Source organism: Malurus melanocephalus, unplaced genomic scaffold, assembly GCF_030028575.1.
Source record: "Malurus melanocephalus ecotype Western Australia unplaced genomic scaffold, MMel_1.1 scaffold_101, whole genome shotgun sequence".
Taxonomy (NCBI): Eukaryota; Metazoa; Chordata; class Aves; order Passeriformes; family Maluridae; genus Malurus; species Malurus melanocephalus.
This window is the reverse complement of record NW_026623333.1, coordinates 1,400,326-1,422,038: the sequence shown is the minus strand read 5'-3', so window position 1 is coordinate 1,422,038 and position 21,713 is coordinate 1,400,326. Positions and strand designations below refer to the sequence as shown.

Below are 21,713 nucleotides of genomic sequence, written 5' to 3'. Positions count from 1 at the left end.
ACACAGTTATATAAATACCCATGCTGTGGCTGGCCTWGAGGAAGCTGCTGTACCAATACGAAAGCTCAGTATCAGACCCCCAGCAGCCACTTAATACACATTGCACTTCTCATCCAGTAATATGTTCATTTCTGTACCTCTCTTAAAAATAGATTTAAAGCAGAAGTGAAGAATAATATCAAATCTTTCCATAAACTTTGTTTTCTTATTTACACTGTAATATTCCATTATACATAAAGACTGCGTTACGATACATTATCTTCATATAGCTTTTTGCAATACATACAGCTTGGAGCTATTAACATTTCAGTTTGGGAACAGCGATATGACCTATAAGACTACTTAAAAACAATTTGAGCCTTAATTTTGCTCTAGCTTGTTTCACTGAAACCATTTTTTGAACAAAAAGAAATCCTCCTTATTGGAGAGGAAAAAAASAACTCATGTTTAAACCACCTCTGGATTTCCTTAAACCACTGAGAAACTTAGAAACCATAATAATTTTTTTGCATAATTATAAAGCCACTTCAAAGGCCTGTTACTTTTAAATTTAGAATATGAATGACAATTGTGACCATATCTTTAAATTACTTTTAGCTTTCGGTTATTTTTCAACACAAAAAAATGAAAATGCATCATTAATCATACATGATCTCTGCACAACTGGGGAGAGTTCCTATTTTATTCGGGGACAAAATGAACATGCACACAACCCCCATTCACAGAGTGAGAACATAAACTACAGCAGCACTTGTCTCAAGTTATGGTGCACATGGTTGCAATACRGAGTATAAAACAAAAGCAGAATTTCCAACATCTGTTAAAACACAAAAAAACCCTTTTTGTACAAAAAGTCATTCACATTCTTTGCAATGAAGTGAAGAATCAGCTGCTTTCTGGACTCTCCAGCCTGCAAACTCCWCCTTCTATTGCCACGGACTGTCCTGCCACAGCTCCAGGAGGAAGTCTTGAAATGTGAGTCTGTGGAAAAGAGGCAATGGACTGAGAAGATTATTCAGGACAAAGTAAGCCTGTAAGTGTTGAACAATTAAGCTACTCCCTTACTGAAGTGTGAGGACAAACTACAAAGCAACTTGAAAAGCAACTGGGATTCTTTTTCTGTTTTATTTGTATTTATGTTTAACACTTGAAGAGACCATGACAGATGCATAGAAAAGGTAAACTGGATGACTCAGTGCACTTAAAGTAGAAAGGAATATGCAGAGTGAARACAAAAGAAAATAATTCTGGCATTTCATGGTTTATAGGCCTATTCTTAGGGGATTCAGAAGCATTTGGTACTGCATACAGAAATATACCTTACAGGAACTTTAGACACMATGAGCTATTGGACAGAGATAAACTAACACTTCAGAACGTAAGGCAACTGCAATGATCAGGATGCAAAGAAGTAATTTCTCTGCATAAAATACCTATTCATCCACCTAAAATAGTCCAAAGACTTCCCATTGCCAACTATCAAACAAATCAACCCAAAGAATAATTGCATTTCTGCCAATATGCATCTTTTCCACAGAAAGTTTTAAAAGCCTTTGAGAAGGCACTGGACTATTTTAGCCAGAAAGTGAGGGGGTGTGTGTCTGTGTACACAAAGCTTCAGTTTATAACTGAATTGTACCTCAGTCACCCTAAAAATCTGTTAATGATCCTTTATATACTGRGGTATGTTTTATTACTGATGGGCAAAAGCATCTGCTTATGAAAAGATACTCTGACTTAGTGTTAAAAGTAATGACTTTTAGCCCCTTTGCACATGTCTTAACTTTGTGAAAACTGCTCATGTTATATTAAATYAGGAGCCAGAAATTATTCCTACTATGGTAGAAAGCTCACAACATAAAGTTGCTAGCATTTAGAAACTACAGCTTCAAGTGCAGCCCCACCATATATTTRTTTGTACATACATTACCCCACATAAAAGATTTAATTGTTGCAAAATGTGTAACTTGCAAAGAGGCAATGGGTTGTGAAAAAAAACACAAATATATAAGTTTAGTAAGAATGACTTAATCAGTTGAGCGAAGGTGATTTGAGACTAAATTCAGTTCATTGCATTGAGTAGASATTTTGTGTGTTGGGCAGCCCCTTTTAATTCCTTTTGTGATAAGGGTATCCTGGTGCCTGCACTTAGGTGGTCTTGTTTTCAGTTAAATTACAGAATAAGATTTAATTAAAAACATTTCAGWGTTTTCATTTTACTGCTAAAACTTTGATCTCTGGCTTTCCTGCTTGATATATGAACATCTTCCTACTTTCAGAGCAATTTCATTTACAACTGTGATTTACCACTCCAAGAAGAAAATACTCTCTTCACATCTGTTACAGTTTCCCCCAARATGTAACTGACAAATTTTCTGTAAATGTCATTTCATAAATTAAAAAAAAAGGCAGACAATCAAGTGGAAGAAGGGTATTTTTGATTCTATGACAAACAGATCCATGTTATTTTTCCAGGTCTGTGAAAATTTCTAAATGAAAAGTGGAGTAGGATGACACTMTAAAAACAGCACTGTTTGATGGGCAGCAAGTTTCCTCAGAGGAAGAATGCCACTGGTTGTTCAGCAAGATACTGCAATCAGAGCAAAGCAGTAAAGTAACCCTAATCAGTTTTTGAGCAAGGAAAGGAAAATGCACAATAAGGGATAAGCAGATAGCCACGATCTGTTACTACCTTAGCAAKTAGCTCTGCTTAAATAGCTGCCCAAAACACATTTTCTATAGAAAACCTCATTTCCTATAGAAGGAAAAACACATTTCCCATATACAAGACCCCAAACCGTTACACATCATCATCTCAAGACTTCCATTTACAGAAACATCCAAAACACATATAACAAAACATTTCTAAAAGCCTTTACTTGCATTCTGTTTCTTTGCATACTTTATATGGTGGAGTAAATACAGATCTGGTTTACACTGACTATTTTTTACTACTTTGACCAATGGCTGTCTTACGTAGAATAAAAATGAGACAGATCTAAGATGATAGTGTTTGAAATGTTACTTAATAAATAATCTGGAAGGATAACATTGCCAAGTCAGRACAACTTCAGAAAACTCCCCAGTGAATTTTTACAATTATATCTCCCTTGTTCTTAAACGTAAGAACAAACCTCAGTAAATAAAACAAAACATCAAAGAACASTTAGTATTTTTTTTAATGAACCACAGAACTTATTTGTACAGTTTGTTACATTTTTATATCCCAAAATATTTTACACTAAGTCCAGATTGTATAGTCAATTAGGTTTAGATTTTCAAAACATAAAAATGAAAAAGCAAACAAAAAAGAATGACACTGGAAAGGCTTTAATAGAACTTGATTAGTCTGTCAGCTTTACAAGCTGAATGAACCCACACCTGGAAGAAATTGTGCCTAGGACTACAAAAAAAAGAAAGGAAAATAAATAATTTTCCTGAATTAATCCTCCCCTCAGCTTCATGAAAGCCTCTGTTTGAGCAAAGCGTACGTCAAAGAATGGTAGATTAAGAATGATGGGGTAATCCATATTTTCAGCCTCATACAGAGACGTTTTACTGTCCTAAGAATATTCTGATTTGCTTTGCTTTCCAAGAGAAAAGCGGGGTTGGTGAGGGTCCGGTAGGACATGAGGTATTGACAGGAACTATATATGGTTTCATCTTTTTGATTGACATTATTTTATGTCTCATAGACCAGGATTCAGAAACAATCTTGAGACCAAGGAATATGAAAAACCTCTTTCAAAGAAAATCTATTCTCCTCCTTTTATTCACATAAAAGTATCAGTTTGTCAAAACAAATTTGGGCGTTTTGTTTTCATTAAAAGCATAAATACAATGTAAAATGAACATATAACATTTAAGCCAAAATTCAGCCAGTGCTGCATGAGAAAGCTGAAGTCAATCAAATGCTGCCAAGAGGACAGAGTACAACTACCACATGGCAGCACATTCAGTTCTTAAGCAAATCTAGGGAGTATTTCATGTGTTTAGCACTCTTATTACACACTCAGGATGTGCTTTAGACAGAATAATTTATAAAACAAACTTTTTCCATTCATTACACTACAGAGATGAAATATAATGAAAGACCAAGGACACCATATCCTTAAGGAAATTGCTTTCTACAACTTTGCTCCTTTAAAAAAAGAGTACCACCAAACCCACATATTCTTTAGAAATGTGACGCTTTCTAGCTGGGTATAACCCTTCCACATCAGAACCATCTGACCACACATTTTGAATTTATTTTCTAAGCAGCAATGGCCCATTTTGGCATAACTCTGCTGCTCTGTCCCCTGGTAATCTCTTTGCCAACACAGTTTGTATGTACACCTGTAGTATGGCAGGAGAAGGTGCCCCACAAAATACTGGCAACTGCTGCTATCAGAAAATGCCWCATGCAACTTGTTTGGTGAAACCTTAATAAAGAAAAAAATGGGGGAAAAAAATAAAAAGAAAGAGAGGCTCCAGAATATTGCCCATGTTGGCAAACAACAGAAAGTCAGACATACTGATGGGATGCTTCTGGCTCTCACTGCACTGAAAATACASATTCTACACACAGGTTACTGAGGASGTTAACAGTTTTCCAAGCTTSAATTARTTCTGTGTGTTAAGTATATTCCTATAAACTATTTATGTATCTAACCAAATCACTCACACATGTATCAAGACAGCCTAAAGCCACATATCAATCAGTCATCTAACCAGCTTAGCATCCCAGGATTTAGTAAGGTATTCCAAAACCCTGCCATGTATCTTCAAATGTAATTTGTATCACTGTGAATTGCAGGTGCTAAGTCAGGTTATTTCATGTATATTTGCATACCTGGACACACAACCCCACCTCGCCTGCTCCATTCCAAAATATGTCAGCCAAATAAGAGGAGAGTTACAGAATTCCTGGCTTTATGCAGGAACCCAACCCAAAAAGTGAACTTATCTTCTCATCTCAGAGCCCATTAATTTCCGTGACGGTCTGTGAGCCAAACATTTTAACTGGCATCTTAGCACTGAAGCTTATTTCCAACAAATAGAAAAACCTTATTTTWATGAGAGAACTGGATGCTCCACTGTATGCACAGAGTCCTTTTCAAATGAAAATTTCTGACTGATTCCCTAGTCTCCAAACAAGAGTGAAGATTAAAGAAAATAAGTAGAACAGTGACATATGCTTTTCCTGTCTCATGAAGTTAAAAGACTGTCTCTGTAGTCTGAAATGAATGACTGAATTATTTGACTTCRTATTTCTGCTCACTAAACAGGCTCAGTAAATTTTTCCACTAATTTTCAAATTAGAATTAGGATTCTTCCAAGATGTGTTTCTTCACCCAACAAGCACTGGAAAACYGCCCTTCTCCTGACAAAGGGCTTTCACAGACCTTCCACTCACAAAGTCAAACACAGAAGCTCAACCTCAGAAAACCAACAACGACTACCACCAGTGTTTGTCACATGTATCACTTCAAACATAGAGGGAAGGACTTGTGTTAAATTTTACAGCATCAGTAAAGACAGATAAATCTRATGATGACAGCTTACATCTCCACAGGAAAAGTGAATTGGAGATGGTCTCCCTGTCCACCATGTTTGCTCACACTGGAAAATGAAATTAACTGTCAAAGATAAAAGTTTTCTGTTTGCACATTGCAACCACAACATTTGGTGTGGACAGCAGTTGCTGCTGATGGATGTTTTCAAACACAGCAATATGCAACACTCTCCACTGCTGCAACACCACGTCTTGCAAAGCAACACAAATTTGGTTCATTAGAGAATGGAAGGAATGGCTTATGTAGCTTTGCATTATTAAAACCTGCCATAACATAAAGCTTAGCAGCTCATGTTATGAGAACTGAATAGCTGCCAAAAAGAGATTTAAACTGGCAACTGAATTGGATTACATTCAGTATTGCAACTAGGCTTTTTAAAATTGCTGTCTAAGTCATGCAGCTGTTAGAAAAACTAAAACTTATGAGGCTGAATTAAAAGGATATCTCAAAAGTATTGCAACGTTTACAGCAATTGACAAAGTTTGTAACATTTATAGAGATCACACAGCAGATTTATAAATACTAAAACATACAGTGAGCAGACAAATTATTTCAAGTATCTTCAACCAGAAACTTCAGCCACCACCAACTACTCTCAATCACCCTCACAAGAAACTCGTCAGACCCAGGGAAAAGTAAGTATCCAGCTWCTTACACTTCCTGCATACAGAATACTGCAGGACTTCAGTAAACAAATASTCTGCAGACCCCGCCTGAGATAAAAAGGCTCCTGCCTGATTATGCACAGATACACAACATAAAATCAAAGAAAGGCTGCCACCCCATAGCCAGAACCTTGAAGAGATGCCATTGGTATGTGAACTCACATTGCAGGCATATGCTGCGCTGTCATTTAAGACTGAAGAATTTATTTTCCTTTGAAGCATCCTGAAYTGGGCAAGCAGACAAGGAACAAGAAGATATGAAGTCTATGTAACTAAGAAGAGTAAATTAACTCGTGCAACCTACCCACCCACTAAAACACCCCTTCCTTCCCATTCCTCATTTAAATCCAAAATCACCTTATGGGTGAATTCAAGGAATTATTTCTCCCCATCCCAAATCACATGGCAGAAGGTCTGCAAGCCCTTTGTGCAAACTGACACTGAAATTGCTCTACCAAATGCTATGTGAACTGTTAATACCTGAAGGACTGCACATTACCCAGGCCAGTATGGCATGGGAAGCAACACCTTAGAGTAGAGCTATTTCCCCAGTGGTAACAACAAAAATGCTTAAGCCCTCAGACACAACCCAATCAGTTCAGGAAAACGGGAAATGATAACTGAACTCTACAAGTATGCTTCAAATCAAACCACTATTAGCCCAAGGGCAAAACTGATGCACAGCTCTGGCAGGCTGAGCCATGTGGTGCTGGTGAGTTAACATTCAGGCAGTCTGATCCAGARGTGAGTGGACAGCTGCAGAAGCCAGCCTTCCCTAAACTGGGAGCAAAACAATCCCTGGTGCAAGGGTATTCCCTAATCAGTACTTGGAGAGCTCACTCTGCTAAAAGCCAGCAGCACCAGCAGGTCAGGGTGTACAAACCACTTCAAGTCTCCAAATCCCCTTTCCTGTCCCACTGCTCTTTCAAGGAGTTGCTGACAGTGAACTGGCTGTGTCTGCATGTCTTGAGCACACCAGTGTCTGCAGCTGAATCTACCTGGTAAGTGTTTGCCTTGTGAGAAAGGCATCCTGTACCTCCACAGTTTCCATGTGGGGTTCAAAAGCAACATTTGCTAGGTTCTATAATGAACTGCATTAACCTCCTATGCCCAAAGAATCACACTAAGATTGTAAAWCAGGCTCCTTTTTCCCTCAGTATGTACCCCTTTATATGGTTCTAATATTAGTCTAGTTCATAACAGTAGACACTTAAAAATCTTCTCACTAAGTCTTGGTTTTGTTTCRTGTTCATTCAATTGTTGATTAAATTGAACCAGTCCAAAATCAGCCACTGTGGCAACCCCTCAGTTTAAGAATAAAATTCGAATCCTAGGCCGATGAAAGAAATAAAACCTGAATGTCTTTACCACCCTAGGAAAACAGGAAAGCAAATGTTTCCTTACAAGCTGCTGCCTAATCATTTTGCTATGGTCCTCATAAACAAGTGATATTTTATACTTTTATGAACTCTTATCCCATTATTCTTTCATGGCAAGCACTCAAAATTAACTGTTGCAARACAGTGACTCTATTAAAGAAGAGAGATTATTTTTCATTTGCAATACATTGTGTTCTATTTCAAGCCCAGTTTTCCATCTTTAACTTAGTCCTAGTCGYAGCAGAACAAAATTCCAGCTTTTATGACAGAAGACTTTTTTGATCAATAGAAGTCAGCAGCAAAAGCGTTYGTGGTTTTTCTCTGGAAAGCATTTGTGGCCACAGACTCAAAGAAGGAAGAAAGGGAGGGAGATTAACTCTTCAATGAAGGTCAAAAACATAATTTAAAAGTGAACCAAGAAGAGCAGCTGTGTCTGTCAGCACAATCAGGATTACCAGCTGGAGAATTTGCCAGCAGTATGAAAACAATGCACACCAGATGTCAAATGTTGCAACTGTGAGCAGGAAAGCAACTCTGGGCATGGCACTGTCATGTTAATACTCATTACCAGACAGATTTCATATTTAGCATTTATTTATTAATTAGACACTACCAGCAAGAAACAATAACATTTTGAGCCTCACAGTGTAAGTCAGAGGCAGGTGTGCACACTGGAAACATTTAACATCCTTTACTGTCATAGTTATTTCTTTCACTGCAAACACAAGACAATGATTTTAAAGCTAACTAGCAAATACAAGAACATCTGCAGCYGAGCCTGCTTTAGTTTCACTCAGTTCAGTCTGGGCTTTTAACTTCAGTTTGGACTTTTTTCAACAAAATCTGAAATAAATACTAAGTAAAGAAGTAAAATCACACACTCTTCCATGAATAGTTATCTGGAAAGAATTGCAGCTAAATTATGAAAGCAAATACTTCACTTACACCTCTACCAGCACTTCCTTCATCAGCTACTTTTTATCTTCTTTGTCTTTCTGGGGCATTCTTGTCTTTTTTTCTCCTGCACATTTTATGCCTTGAGGATGAACTCATCCATTCCCAGTCCTTGAAACAGTGTATTACACCAGTTTTGCTATGTAAAGTRTCTGATGCTGATTTTCTTCTTTTGGATATTCTTTTATTACCTTGCTCACATCCCCTTTGCATAAATGGCCACAGAAATTATGACTCTGTCTCTGGTTGAGGCTTCTCCCATGTTCATCCCTGTTCTTCAGACACCTCTCCTAAATGCTGTAACTTCTACATTGCAATAACTCTCTCCTTTTTCTCCCTTCCAAGCTCTTCTCCTAAGAATAGATGGTTTATCCACTTGGTTAATCCCTACTCCTTGATCATGGTGTGAAAGAATTTCCCAGTTTTCATTGCTAAATTCAATTTTAACATAATATTTCTCWCATTAAAAACAAATTATAAGGCCCCAAAAAAACTGAAAATATGAATGGTAATATTAGAATTATTTATAACAGAGGCTATTCGAGGAACCTGATTGAAGTTTGCTTTTTATCTTCCTTGATGGTGCAATTACTTTATCTGRAGGAAGACATGTYSACAGAAAAAATAYSRTACCACCCTAAAGAGCCAGCATAACTGAAYCAAGCTGGATAAAGTTATTCCAAAACAATTACTGTCAGCAGAGGGAATGGATGTGTTAGTGGCACCTTACCCTGACATGAAACAAGGGCTGTTAACTGCTGCAATTAAAACAAAAAATTATAAATGCCTAATCAATTAACACATTTAACTGCTTATGCACCCATTACTTCTTCTGTTCTCTTAYAGACAGAAAATTTTTATATATTTCATTATCATTAATTCAAATTYTCTTTAGTTTCAGCACTCATTCTACTGTATTACAACCTATTCCTTGTGACKTACCTTAGCTTTGCCATCCTGTGCAGACATATATCCTACACACATGCTCTCTGTTGTGTGGCTCCACAGAAATTCCACTGAAAAGGAAAACACAGGAAGTTACAAAAATGCCTTGGTTTAAAATACAAGATGTAATTTAACAAGATTGGCATCTTGAGGAACAAATATAGCAAGGATAAAAAACAAACCTAAAGAAAAAAAGACTACTTACCAGAGTAATTAAATCTCAAAAGAAACAGTTCTCAAACAAGATTTTCCTGACTCTTTGCAGGTATAAACTCAAGAATTAATACCCAGAATGACAGTGTTACCTCAATGATATGGAGCCTCCAAGATGAGAAATATATCAACTGCAAGTGATATATTAAAAGATTGGACCAACTTCTAAAGCAGAGGCTGTTTCACCCATGAAGTAAAAGCTGACAGAACTTGTATTTGCCTGCCTTGAACCCAGACAAAAGCACCCTAAAATAGCAGAAAGCAGATGGCCCACAAGGACTCTAAAGAATTGACAGAATAACCAGAACAAGCAGGTTTTTTTCACAGCATTGAACATAAATATACAAATATGTATCTATCAATGGTAACTATCAGTATGGAACTATCAACAGGTAAATGGGGATTTGTGGCTTAGCTGCCCAAACTGATACAGGACAACATGCAGAAATAGTCAAGTCTGCAATATGGGAAATGAAGATATAGAGCAGGCAGGAAAGACACTTAGTAAAAGCAAAATTATCCTGCAGAAAAAGCAGGAGAAATGCCTGATGGAATCAGAGTAACACTGCACAATAAGAAAGATTTGTGGCAAAATTACAGCAAGTCCTGGATTCAAAAGTACGGTGAATTACAACAGCTGATCCAGTCACCCCCTTTCTTTGTGGTGAGTGAAAGGAGCACCAAAGGTAAGAGAGGAAAGTAAGATGGAGAAGAAAGCCCTATCAAAGCACTCTCAGGGCTGATTTACCTGGACTACCAGCACCAGGTATATAACATCAGCTCACAGCTAATTTAAGGTATCAATTAAAGACCAACTGTTGTGCTCGCACTGATAATGACTAAGAAAATCAATCACTGCTCACATGTGTTGTTCATGCCTGTTAATCCAGTAAGGTGCTGTCCTGAAGTCTGAAAGTGTCCCAGATTATCAAGTGTTTAACAGTCTGTTCTGGTGATCTTTAATTGCCTGATACATATGCARGTATCTTTATTTACACAAACACACTCCTACTCAGCTGTAACACAAAATTCAGACAAAGAACACTTTACTCATATGTTCAGCTCTCAAGTCAGTGGAGTTTTATAAATTGCCACCCTGTTTTTTTCCTGCTCTCTCTCATCTTTCMTTGTGTTCATTTAAGTCTATGATTTGGAAGGGAGGAAAGAAATAGAACAGCTGATCAGAACTCAGGATATTTCACAGAATTCTGCAAAAGGTTTAAAAAAATGCAGTGAAGCTCAAAATCTTCYTCTGGATTAYGGGAGGTGCCRTAACATGAAATACACAAGATGCCAYGRAAAGGTATTYCCACATTTCTTTTGAGAGTGACTTCCACATACTGAAAAAGGCACCATTAGACGGGTATAAAACTCTTACTCATTCCTATTCCTTTAATATGGCTGATCAAGGTCACAGCCTGCTGAGCACACTTATCCTTTGAACCATTTCTCCTTGCATAGCAATTAAACCAGAGCAGGAGATCAAAGGTTAGATGATCCCACAAGACTTGAAGATTCTGACAGATATGCAGATACAATCATAAAAGAAAAATGAACTTCATCAAGGTGTGTGCTTTGGTCCCCCATAACAGATTCATGTCTGATACCACAAAAGGTGGGCCAAAATCTTCCAGAGAGCAAAACATATCCAGCACAATCAATCTGTGTGCAATGGGGTCAGCCTCTCCCTGGCACCCTAAAGGTTCCACTGTCAGTCAAAGGGTTTTGGTTTTTGAGACAAATTTAACCACAATTTTCAATTTTGAGAAGCTGGGAAACARTTCAGGCCAAATATCCTCAAAATATTATATCTTTGTCTTTGTTAACTCCATAGTCCACCAAAAGTAGCTTGTACTAGCATGTACTTTGGYTTTTTTAGCCACTTCAAGTAGTGGAACTACAATGATAATTCTAAAATACATGCAAAACATCTCCAGATAATTATATTTTCAACCATTAATAAGTCACTTTCTTGCCATTTGTTTCAACGTTTAAAAAAAAAAAGAAAAAAAGATCCCTGTAATAAAGACATGACATTTCCTTATTCTATACACCAAGTTTTTCAGTATTAACCAACTTAGTTGCAGTCCAAACAACACAAATACTACATATATTTAATTACATATTATCTCAGCATACACTATTAAGGCAGGAAATTTCCATGGTACAGAAAAAGTACTGTGCTATAGTTAATCTCAATCTTATTTCARTGGAAAGAAAACCAAAAATCAATGGACAAATAGTCTTTACTTATGATGTACAATATATGGGGATTSTATAAATTAATTTTTGAGGAAAAAATGTCAAGCCTTCATTGTTCTCTTACAWGAATGACAAATATTAAATGAACAGAACAAATTCTCTCACTTTCAAACCTCAGGAATTGAAGGTTAAGTTGATCTTGTTTGTTCTTAATTAGACTTTATTTTCAGTTACATAACTCTTTTTTWAAGCATAGGATTTATGTTGTAGGATGCTGTTGCACTAGATAATGTCACAATTGGATAAATAATCATAAAGCAAAGTATTATACAAAGGAAAAACACTTCAATTCTGGTAAAGTAACCCCAATCTATATCAGACAGGTCGATGTGACCCAATAAATAAGCTCCACATCTGAGGAGCACCACAGGAAAGGAGATGGCACAAGTGTCATCCTGAAGTAATTCATATGCACCCAATCCCAAATTCCTTCCCTTAAAGAGTCTTTACTGACTCAGGGTTGCACTTCCACCCAGCTCTRCTCAGTTTACAGCCTTCAGTTTTCCATCTGTTTCTCCCAGACAAACCCCGTGACAGTTTTTCATAGTACACTTGTTCTGCTGTAAAGCAGCAAGATAAGGATTTCCAGGACAGAAACAGGACTGAAGGGATGTACAGCCCWCCTGGAAACAGCCACCACTGGTGGAGATAAAGCCCAGGTTCCTGCTGATCCCAATATGAGCAGCAGAAACTCCTGTTGGGTGCAGATGCAAACAGYAACTGAGAGTTATCAAAGCAGATTTTTCTGGGCATTACCAAGAATTCCTAACCACAGACAACTTCCCTTACAAATTTTAAGTGCGTCCTCCAAATTTACACATTTTCTTTGCAAACATGAGGAACTTCTTAGAAAGTGTTTTTCACATACAAGCCACTGAAAAGCAGTAAACAACTACATGCATTACCCCCAGCTAAAACTGCAATTTTTTCCTATGAGGAACACATCCTGCCTTGCCATAAACAACTAATACATCTATTTCATAGATTTAGAAGGATCCCACACAACCCTCTGTATGACAATTCTTACACATAATGAGTTAAAGAACGCTCTTTTCCAGAGTTTTAGTAACATTAGCCTTGTTTGTTCCCTATTTCACTTTCTAGAATTTTATCATTTCAGTTTCAATTCCTTTTTCTCTRTGGCTTTCAAACATGCACAGAGATTTTATTTCACCCTTCATTTTGAGTCAGGACCCAGCTGARGTAAAAATAAGTTTGAATTTCTTACCTAGTAAAGTTGGCTTTTCCTGTGAGGATTCAGGCTCTGCTGAACACCTGCAAGAGCGGAGAACTATCACACCTCCAAGTACACCATCTTCGTTGGCTAGAAAAGGTGAACCTGTGCAAAATCATTRGGGAGAATTATTTGCAATAGAAATTGTTTCTTGGGCATCTTTTTTATTTGACTTTCTGCCTTCCCCCTTTAATCTTGTCACTAAGGGTTGAAAAGCCTGACAGGTCAAGCAGCGCTTTTACGAAAGCATCAGTTCTATTTTAACTAGTGTTTCAAAAGAATCATTTTCTGAAGTGTTAATATACTAATCCACCAGTAATCAAAAAAATGAAGAGCTACATGGAATAAAACAAACATACTGAAAATTACATTCATGAGTACAAACCTATTTGTTCATGGATCAAGGAAAATATAATAATCAAAAATGGAATGGAAAATATAATAATCAAAAATGGAATGTCAAGTTGAAAAAAAATTTAGTTCTTTCTGTTCTATAATTAATATAAACACATATTTAAAAAGTCAAGCAAATGTAGGTCATTTTTACAGTTTATTCATTCTTRCCAATTTAAAGCCCTTTGTACAGAAACATCACAAACTGCCATACTGTCTGCATTGGTGTTTGATGAATATGAGTAGAAAAGCCTAAGCACATCCTACATTTTATAGTGGCTTTTTTGTTGTTAATTTAAGACATATGATATAAAAGTCTTATATCAGAAGCTGGAAAAGCTTTAAAGTTAGCTGAACCAATCCTAAGTATTATTTCTCTGGTTTGCAATTTGAAATAGGATTCCTGTAGTTTTAAATGTGGAAACAATGGTRTAATTTATATACAATTTAAAATGTCTTGAGCCACAAAATTAATCAAGTTCTTGCACTTAGGCCCATAGACATCCTAGTTACACATCTGCATTACACTGTAATTTAAAATTGAACATACAATTGCAACAGGCATTTCATGTAACTCTTTTCAATTCCTTCTTTTAAATAAATTAGTGTACAGACAGTGTAATTTGCCAGCCACAAGAACTTCAGAGCAGTTCAATTCATCAGACTCCTTTAACTTGCTTACAGCTATTTTTATGATTAAAATTACTCCTTTAATGCAAATAACAACAAAACAGYCCAATAAAATCCAACTTCAAGCTTTGCCATAAAGAAAAGCAAAAGCTTTATTGTGTTTTCTCTAAACATTAGAGTAGCTACTTTTGAAAGGGATACAAGGTAGTCACTGCAACAGGAGTCCACATTGCAGGAAAATAATAAATGCAGTATGCTTAATAAACAATAGTATCTTATTTGATCTAATGCAAACATATTATCTCAAAAGTGCCTTTGCTTTGTACAAAAACTTTTAATAGTTACAGTTACACCTCCTGTATTACCCACTGACTGCGACCAAATCCCTGTGAACCAAGAATCCAGCCCATGATGAGGTAACAGATAACAGCAAAACACGTTTGGTTGAAATAGAAACACAAGGCTTGGAAAGCTGTGAAGAGTTTTACCACCCAAGTCTAAACCAGGCACTTCAAAGACSATGTCTTAACGTGAACTTGGGTCTGCAGACCTAATCTTACACTAAACTGCACAAACTATTTAGGCCCTAAGCCATGTTGTGGTGAAAAGTCATTGCAAAGAGAGAGAAAAGGTTTTGGTTTGCTTTTTAATAAGCAGTTTCTCCTCTTCATTCAAGTGCTGTGAAAGAGTCTTGCAAGGTTCTAGTCAAAAAGACTCATTAACTCTTTRATTAGAATGGTTGAAAATGTTTTACTTTAGCAGAACACAGCCAAGCAAAGAGCATTCACACCAGACAGTATTTCTGAGGCCACAGGAAAACACCAGGATTCTATGAATGTACATAATATCAGACAGCAACTATTGATTATAGTTCAAAAAGCTGGTRTCATTGAAGTCCTGTTCTAGAAATGCTTACTTTAGTTTAATCACTTTTTTTAGGGGTTTTGTTTCTCCCACACTCTCAAAACRATAGATGAAAGAAAAGTCTGCAAATAAGCTAATTACATATTCCTTCATTCTCCCAGTATTTTTGTCAACTATGCCATTATGACTGATCAAATTTTCAGTAATCCGCGTAACTTGCATATGTTCTTGCAAAATCTTACGAGGCTTAGCAGTGTATTTCTTTCCATGCAGAATCTGCAGAAAAACATGTAATACTACATTTTCATCAAAATTCTCCCCTATTTACATGGATTTCCTTGCAAGAACAAAATATTCATSTTCACTGAAATGCAGAATGAAAAAAGCAACCACTCAAAACAAGYGTTTTGTTATTTTGAAAGAGAATTWAAATACATAATTCAAAACTTAAGCTTCAAGCACAAAAAAAMCAAAGTCTTCAGCTTACAACTTCATCCAAAGAGATGCTTGACCTGTACATGAACAACTGAGTGYCCCAGTTTCTGTCTGCATAGATAGCATTTGCTTATTGATATTAAACATGGTATCCATTACAGTATCCTAAATATGTGTGCAATTGTCTTCTGAATAAATTATTATTTCCTTCAATGATTATGCACCATGGAAGCTTTATTACCAGTCCACAAAACCCAAAGGCTTTGAAGACCATGCTAAACACTCAAAAGCTAGAAAACTGTTTTAGTTCAGCCTTTGCTGAAGTGCATTGCCACCCTGCTGTAACTAGAAAACTCCAGAACAGGATGAACTTAATAGCCCTGCACATGATAAAAGTGTGGTAAAAGTCTTAACTTCAGCACTCATAGAACACAACAGATGGGCAAGACACTGACTTCTTTAAGAATGACACAAGTTGGGCCTTTGGAGTAAAAACAAATTTTGGTTATGTCACATGAAACAGGGTCACACTGCACTAACTTTGTAATTGACCTTAACAATAATATTGAGATGAGAAGAATAAAATGGCTTGAAGTGACTTGCAGCAGGTAATTTRAATGGATTATTGAACCAAATGACTTAAAAATTTGTGTTATGCAAACAAAGCAAAGATGACAGGAGATATTATCTCTCCTACAGACAAAAACATAGYCTTGCTTGCCCTTTTAATCTTCTACATCATTTCATCACCACCTGCAGAATGAACATCACTTTGGAATGGTGGGAGAAGTCTGAAAAGAAAACACACCCCTTTCTTCCATCTGCAAACACAAGCAGCAAATGAAACACAAACACAGTCACTTGCACTACCCCACTGCAGTTCAGGATCTTCCCACCCACACCATTTCCAAGGCCACCCTGCTTCCCCATTTCTGTCGAAGGCAGCCATTCCCAGAGACATCAGAAGCAAATTGTGTGACTACACCCTCACCCATCCCAAATGCCTTCACCAGCAACTTCAGCTAAATCATCTCAGTGCAAAATCAGCAACAATAGGGTGTGTGTCTCCAATTCACTTCCTCTAAATTGTGGGGAACCAACTTCTACAAAGTGTCAGTAAAAACCAGTTGTCTACAATAATATTASAGTACTCCATGTTACAGTAAATTCAGACTGTTTCTCTGGTCTTAAAAACCAGACTCAAAGCCAAATTAAATACCTGCTGAACAGCACATTCTTTGAACGTTACTTATTTTCCAATAAAAGCAATTTTTCAAATATGTAAGAAGAGGGATTCAAATATATTATCATTTTTAACAAAGATCTTTCTAGATATGCAGACTTACTGCTGATGATTACAATTACACTAAAGAGTGCATTTTAACACAGCAATGCAAATGATTAGGTCTATGGTAAGCAAAATTCCAGACAGCTGAACACTATGCATCCATCATTAAACCTGTGAAAATAATGGTACAAAAGCAGYATTATACTTTATTTCTAAAGAGAATCTATGCACCATCCACAGGAATTAATTTRAATGTTCTCAAAACAGTGTGAATTCAAGGGTTAGGAACATATTTTTTTATTTAGTTCTAAGACTCATTTTGCTRCAGCCAGACCATTGAGAAAAAGAAATAATAGTGCAGACTTCTGCAAAAAATAACAATACAGGAAATAGCTTTTTTATATACATTATATTTAATTAGTATTTGAAGAGTAAGAGAAAAGCTGGAAGTGAAATACTGCAATGCATATTAAAGGCAGAATAGTTTCTCATTAGAAGGAAAAAGTGATCTGGCTYCCACCTCCTGCACCATTTTTGCTGTCTCAGTACTCTTCAGAAAGATAGATTTTCCTTTACAAATTCAAAATTCAGTTAAAATAAAACAAAAATATGCCTGCTAGCCAAACTTATCTTTTTCCACTGCAAKAAAATAGAACTGCTAGACAAATCTTTCATCTAGTAGCTTGCTAATGACAAAATTACAAAAAACCTGGGCCTTTAAATATAATTTTAAGTCTCATGACTTAAAATCAGTGTTCCCTTCCCAGTTACACTGGCATATCACTGAGGAATGCAGCATGAAAAACCCAAAGTAAAACTTCCACTGCAGCATTAACCAATAATGTTGGCACTGACTGGCCAACACAGAGAGAAGGGATAGGAAATCACAAATAAACCCCATATTTCATTACCTTTGGTCTGATCCTCAAGTTCCCTGCACAAAAACTCATTTCCATCCTTTAAAACTCCACTGTTCTGTTATTTCTACCTGACAGACAGAAAGCATTTTTATTTATGTATTTTGTAAATCATTAATCTGCAGTAATGGTCTCTCAAAAACAAGCAAACGGGTCTTGACAGCAACTCCACATTCACTGATCCCATCAAGTTCTGCAAAAGCAAACAGAACTGAACACCACAACCCAAGTTCAGCCACTGATCAGGGATAGAATTTGATGATTTTCACAAGTGTTAAGGCAAATAATGGCCTCAATATTCAGCTCTGCTTGAGAAGCTACAGCTACAAGTGAAGAACACTTTCTCTTCAATGTCTCTTGTGAATTAAAGCTCTCCTGTGATGAAGACTGCTTCTTCCAGATCATGGGATCAGTACAGGCTCTTTTCTGATCCTATGCTTTTTTCCCCATTTGTAGCTACTGCATAGAACCATTCTAGCACAGATTCGACAGTAAGCTGCAAAAGAAGTGCTTTATTTACACTYCCCCAGCTGAAGGATGAACCAGCTGTTCATCAGATGTTTTACATTCATACTCTTCCATAGCAGAGAAACCATTACCAGCTTCATTGTTTACATCAGCTTKCAAAGGCATAAAACTTGGGTCTGGACTCTGACTGTGGTATGGAGTAACCAGCTAAGTGCTTCAGCACCCTCAGTTTTAACAGAGGGCAGTTAAACAGTTCTAACCCTTCTTGTAGGATTGAAATTCTGACTTTTTCAGGTCAACAGTCTCTAGATCACCCCTGCCACTGGACTGTCAGTTTGTGTACAGAAAATGGTGAAAGTGAAGCTGTTTGCCACTCTGCTTCTGCTCTGTATCCCACTAAACTCCAAGGTAACAAYTGAAACAAACATTAGAGGAATATAWTAAGCACTAAATGAAGCCTGCTTTTAATTTCATGCACCATGATTTGCTAAATGTTTAAGTACAAGCTGTCTGAAATCAGGAGTCTTTATATTTCATGATACATTAAGTTACAACATCTATATTGAATTTTTAAAAAAACTGCAGGGGAAAACATCAGTCCTTTAAAACTTGACAGGGAGGATTTTAAGAAATTAAATAACTGAGGATACCACAGACCAATAAAATCCCAAAGTTTTTGACATGGAGCAGAAGAGGCAGGACCTGGACAAATTCTTTTGGATTTCAYCATGTTGTGTTCATTTTCCAGCTGRTTTTGTTGTACAGATAWCAGAGGCSTATTCAATTCTGTCTACCATCAAATACCAACTTGTGAAATCATAAACTCGCAGTGACTAAAATGGGTCACACAAAACTTCAGGATCACTTCATCCTCTTCTGAAATCTTTTCCTCTGTGCCATGGAGAAGCATAGTAAGCCTTCCACAGTTTGYTTCCTCTGCTAGAAAACCACAAAGATACTACAAAGCTTAAAGTGATGCAGCACCAAAGTAAACCACAATGTACTATAAAGTAACTGTAACACTGTGCAATGCCACAGCCTTGTTACTGTTAAAGTATGAGGCTTTCTCCTCACCAACAAGCATAACCAATAATCAGGAAATCCATATTTTATGATTCATAACTGTCCAAGTTCCTGCTCACAAGACAGGATTTTGACACTGAATTTCTAGAAGAGAAAGTGTCAGCATTATCTTTCTGCTGTTACCTGTCTGCAGACTTCACTCAACTGAAGCACATTTTAAAAGTACAAGAACAGAGAAACATATTTCTCCTAAGGAAAGAACAAATATCAGATTCCAAGTATGTCTTTCAGCTCATTATTTTCTAATAAYTCATAAGAAGTTTTAAAGCACCCTTGGTACTTTACACTGCCATTGTTAAAAGGGAAGATTTCCCGCCAGTGAGATGACACAAACATTTACTCTAAGTCTACATTCCACAAACTTGGCTGYATTTGAAAGGAATGATGAGTAACAAAATCCTCTGTTCTTCTGTTTGGAAGGTATTTGTGTTTACAGAACAGCATTATTCAACTGTGAACCAAGCCTTTCGTGCTCTTTGACTAAAGATATGGAGACCTATTCCATTTACAAAGAGTCTAAATTTAATTTCTCTCACCTCTGATTCAACCATCATTGGTTGTGCATTCCCCACAGTAAGCTGGCTCTGAGAAAGGACAAGAGAAGCACATCTGACATGAGTTTGCTCATCACCTGCTGTTTAAACAGTGCTCACTGTCTRAGCCAGGCATTCCCTAGCTGGAAGGATTCCCAGGGCTCTGCAGAGACTCTGGAGAATCCTGTAAACAGGAAACATCAATCTAATGGAAACTGCCAAAATCAGCTGTTCATTCCTCTGATACAAGTAACACACATTCTAATTTCTGATAAAGCATTCTGCCTCAGCATTCATAAAGGCTGGGGTTTTTTCAGCCTTGGTCCATTATAAATGCTGGTGACAGCCTGACAGACCACAAAACAGGGCATTAAGGAAGGCAAGAGAAGCATCCATGCCATCAGCAAGGAGTCTGTTAGCCCATTTTATCCTGTTGCTCCATGATAAGAAATCCTGCACCAAACCAGAATCCTGTGCTACCAACTAKCACATCACCTATGAAAAGTCACAGAAAAAAAAGTTATCTTTTAAGTGAAAAACATGTTTTTAACTGTTGCACCACATTTGCCACATGCAACTTTTTGCGTTTCATCTGCAGAAGTGCCAAGACTCCCAAAATTTCACTACTGGCTACAAACTCAATACTACATCATATGTCATCAGCAAGACATATCTGGATTTTGATGTTTTCCTCAGTCTTCATTCACAGATTTTATGTTTTTCTAAACAATGCACTTCACCTACACAAAAAACAAAGGTGGCTGTGTCTTTTTTCCCCCACATCAGCACTGTCCAAAGTATAACTGAGCAGAGTGTACACATTACTGCTGTCAGGCAGCAAAAGCTTGCAGTGGTAGGTTTCTGAAAACACAGATCCCTGCTGAATTAAAACATGAAACTTTAAAAAGGAATTACAAAGCACTTATGTAAATGTTGTATAAACACTTTTTTCGAATTTTATTTTCATGAAGAGCATTAATTTTGATCCTGTCTCTCACTTTTTTCACTTTCAGCTATTTTGTTGGGTTTAGTGTGTGTTCCCAAGGCAATAACACATCACACTGTTAGCCTGGTACCTCTGTGCAGCTCCTCTTTCTCTGCAATTGATACTTCAGGTATAACAAAAGCTTCAGCAACATTTAATAYGCTCTTATCTCCAATGGAAACATTTTCACATTTCCAGTAAAGAACACAATGTACATATCACATAGGAGCCAGTTAACATTTTCAATGAAAACAGCTGCTATGCAAAGTGGTGACAAAATATGTTTGCATTAAACAGCAACAGAAGAATTACATTTTTTGCCAATCTTTACCAAACAGACAAAGAAAACCCAGAAAACTCAAAGTCATTTAAAGAAGGTACCTTTAAAAAATTTTATTTTTTTGTCTCTATGAAATAGTTCATCAGCAGCTTTCATCTTGTGGGTGTGCATGCACAAACATGAAATTGCACAAGGCTACGTACAATTTGTGCTTGCTTTTAGTACTCTTACCACAAATAGCACAAYAATTTTTGAGTGTGGACTACCCATCTGACTTTCCTGAATTTAGGCCACTTCCATAGAAAACACRCAAAGCAGGGCTTCAAATTAGCAAAGCTATCACAAGCATCCTTCCTAAAGGYTTTCGGGGGGTAAAAAAATTCCTAATTTTGTGCACTGTCCATTATGCACTGGAATGAATGAGTGATTCAATATTAAAAGCTACATTTTGCTGCTTGGATTAGAATCGTTTTGGGGAACACACAGAGTATCTGTATTCTTACAYCACCTAGAAATGCCTGCAGTACAGCAGCAGATTATCAAGTGCAATCTTTCAATGTGAAGGTGACTTCCCCTCAAAGAGTCAAATGTCAGAAGCAGAATTTAACACGGATTCMACACTATAAA

The 21,713-nt window shown here is 36.9% G+C and overlaps 1 protein-coding gene across 1 annotated transcript in view; it reads right to left on the bottom strand.

Annotated features, from left to right (window-relative positions):
• Window positions 1-823: 823 nt before the first annotated feature.
• The window catches only part of TASP1 (taspase 1), a 75,039-nt gene continuing 54,149 nt past the window's right edge, over window positions 824-21,713 (bottom strand). Inside the window, 3 exon segments of the mRNA XM_057369015.1 lie at window positions 824-981; window positions 9,499-9,572; window positions 13,205-13,315. Coding sequence (XP_057224998.1) covers window positions 886-981; window positions 9,499-9,572; window positions 13,205-13,315 — 281 coding nt within the window. The 3' untranslated portion in view covers window positions 824-885.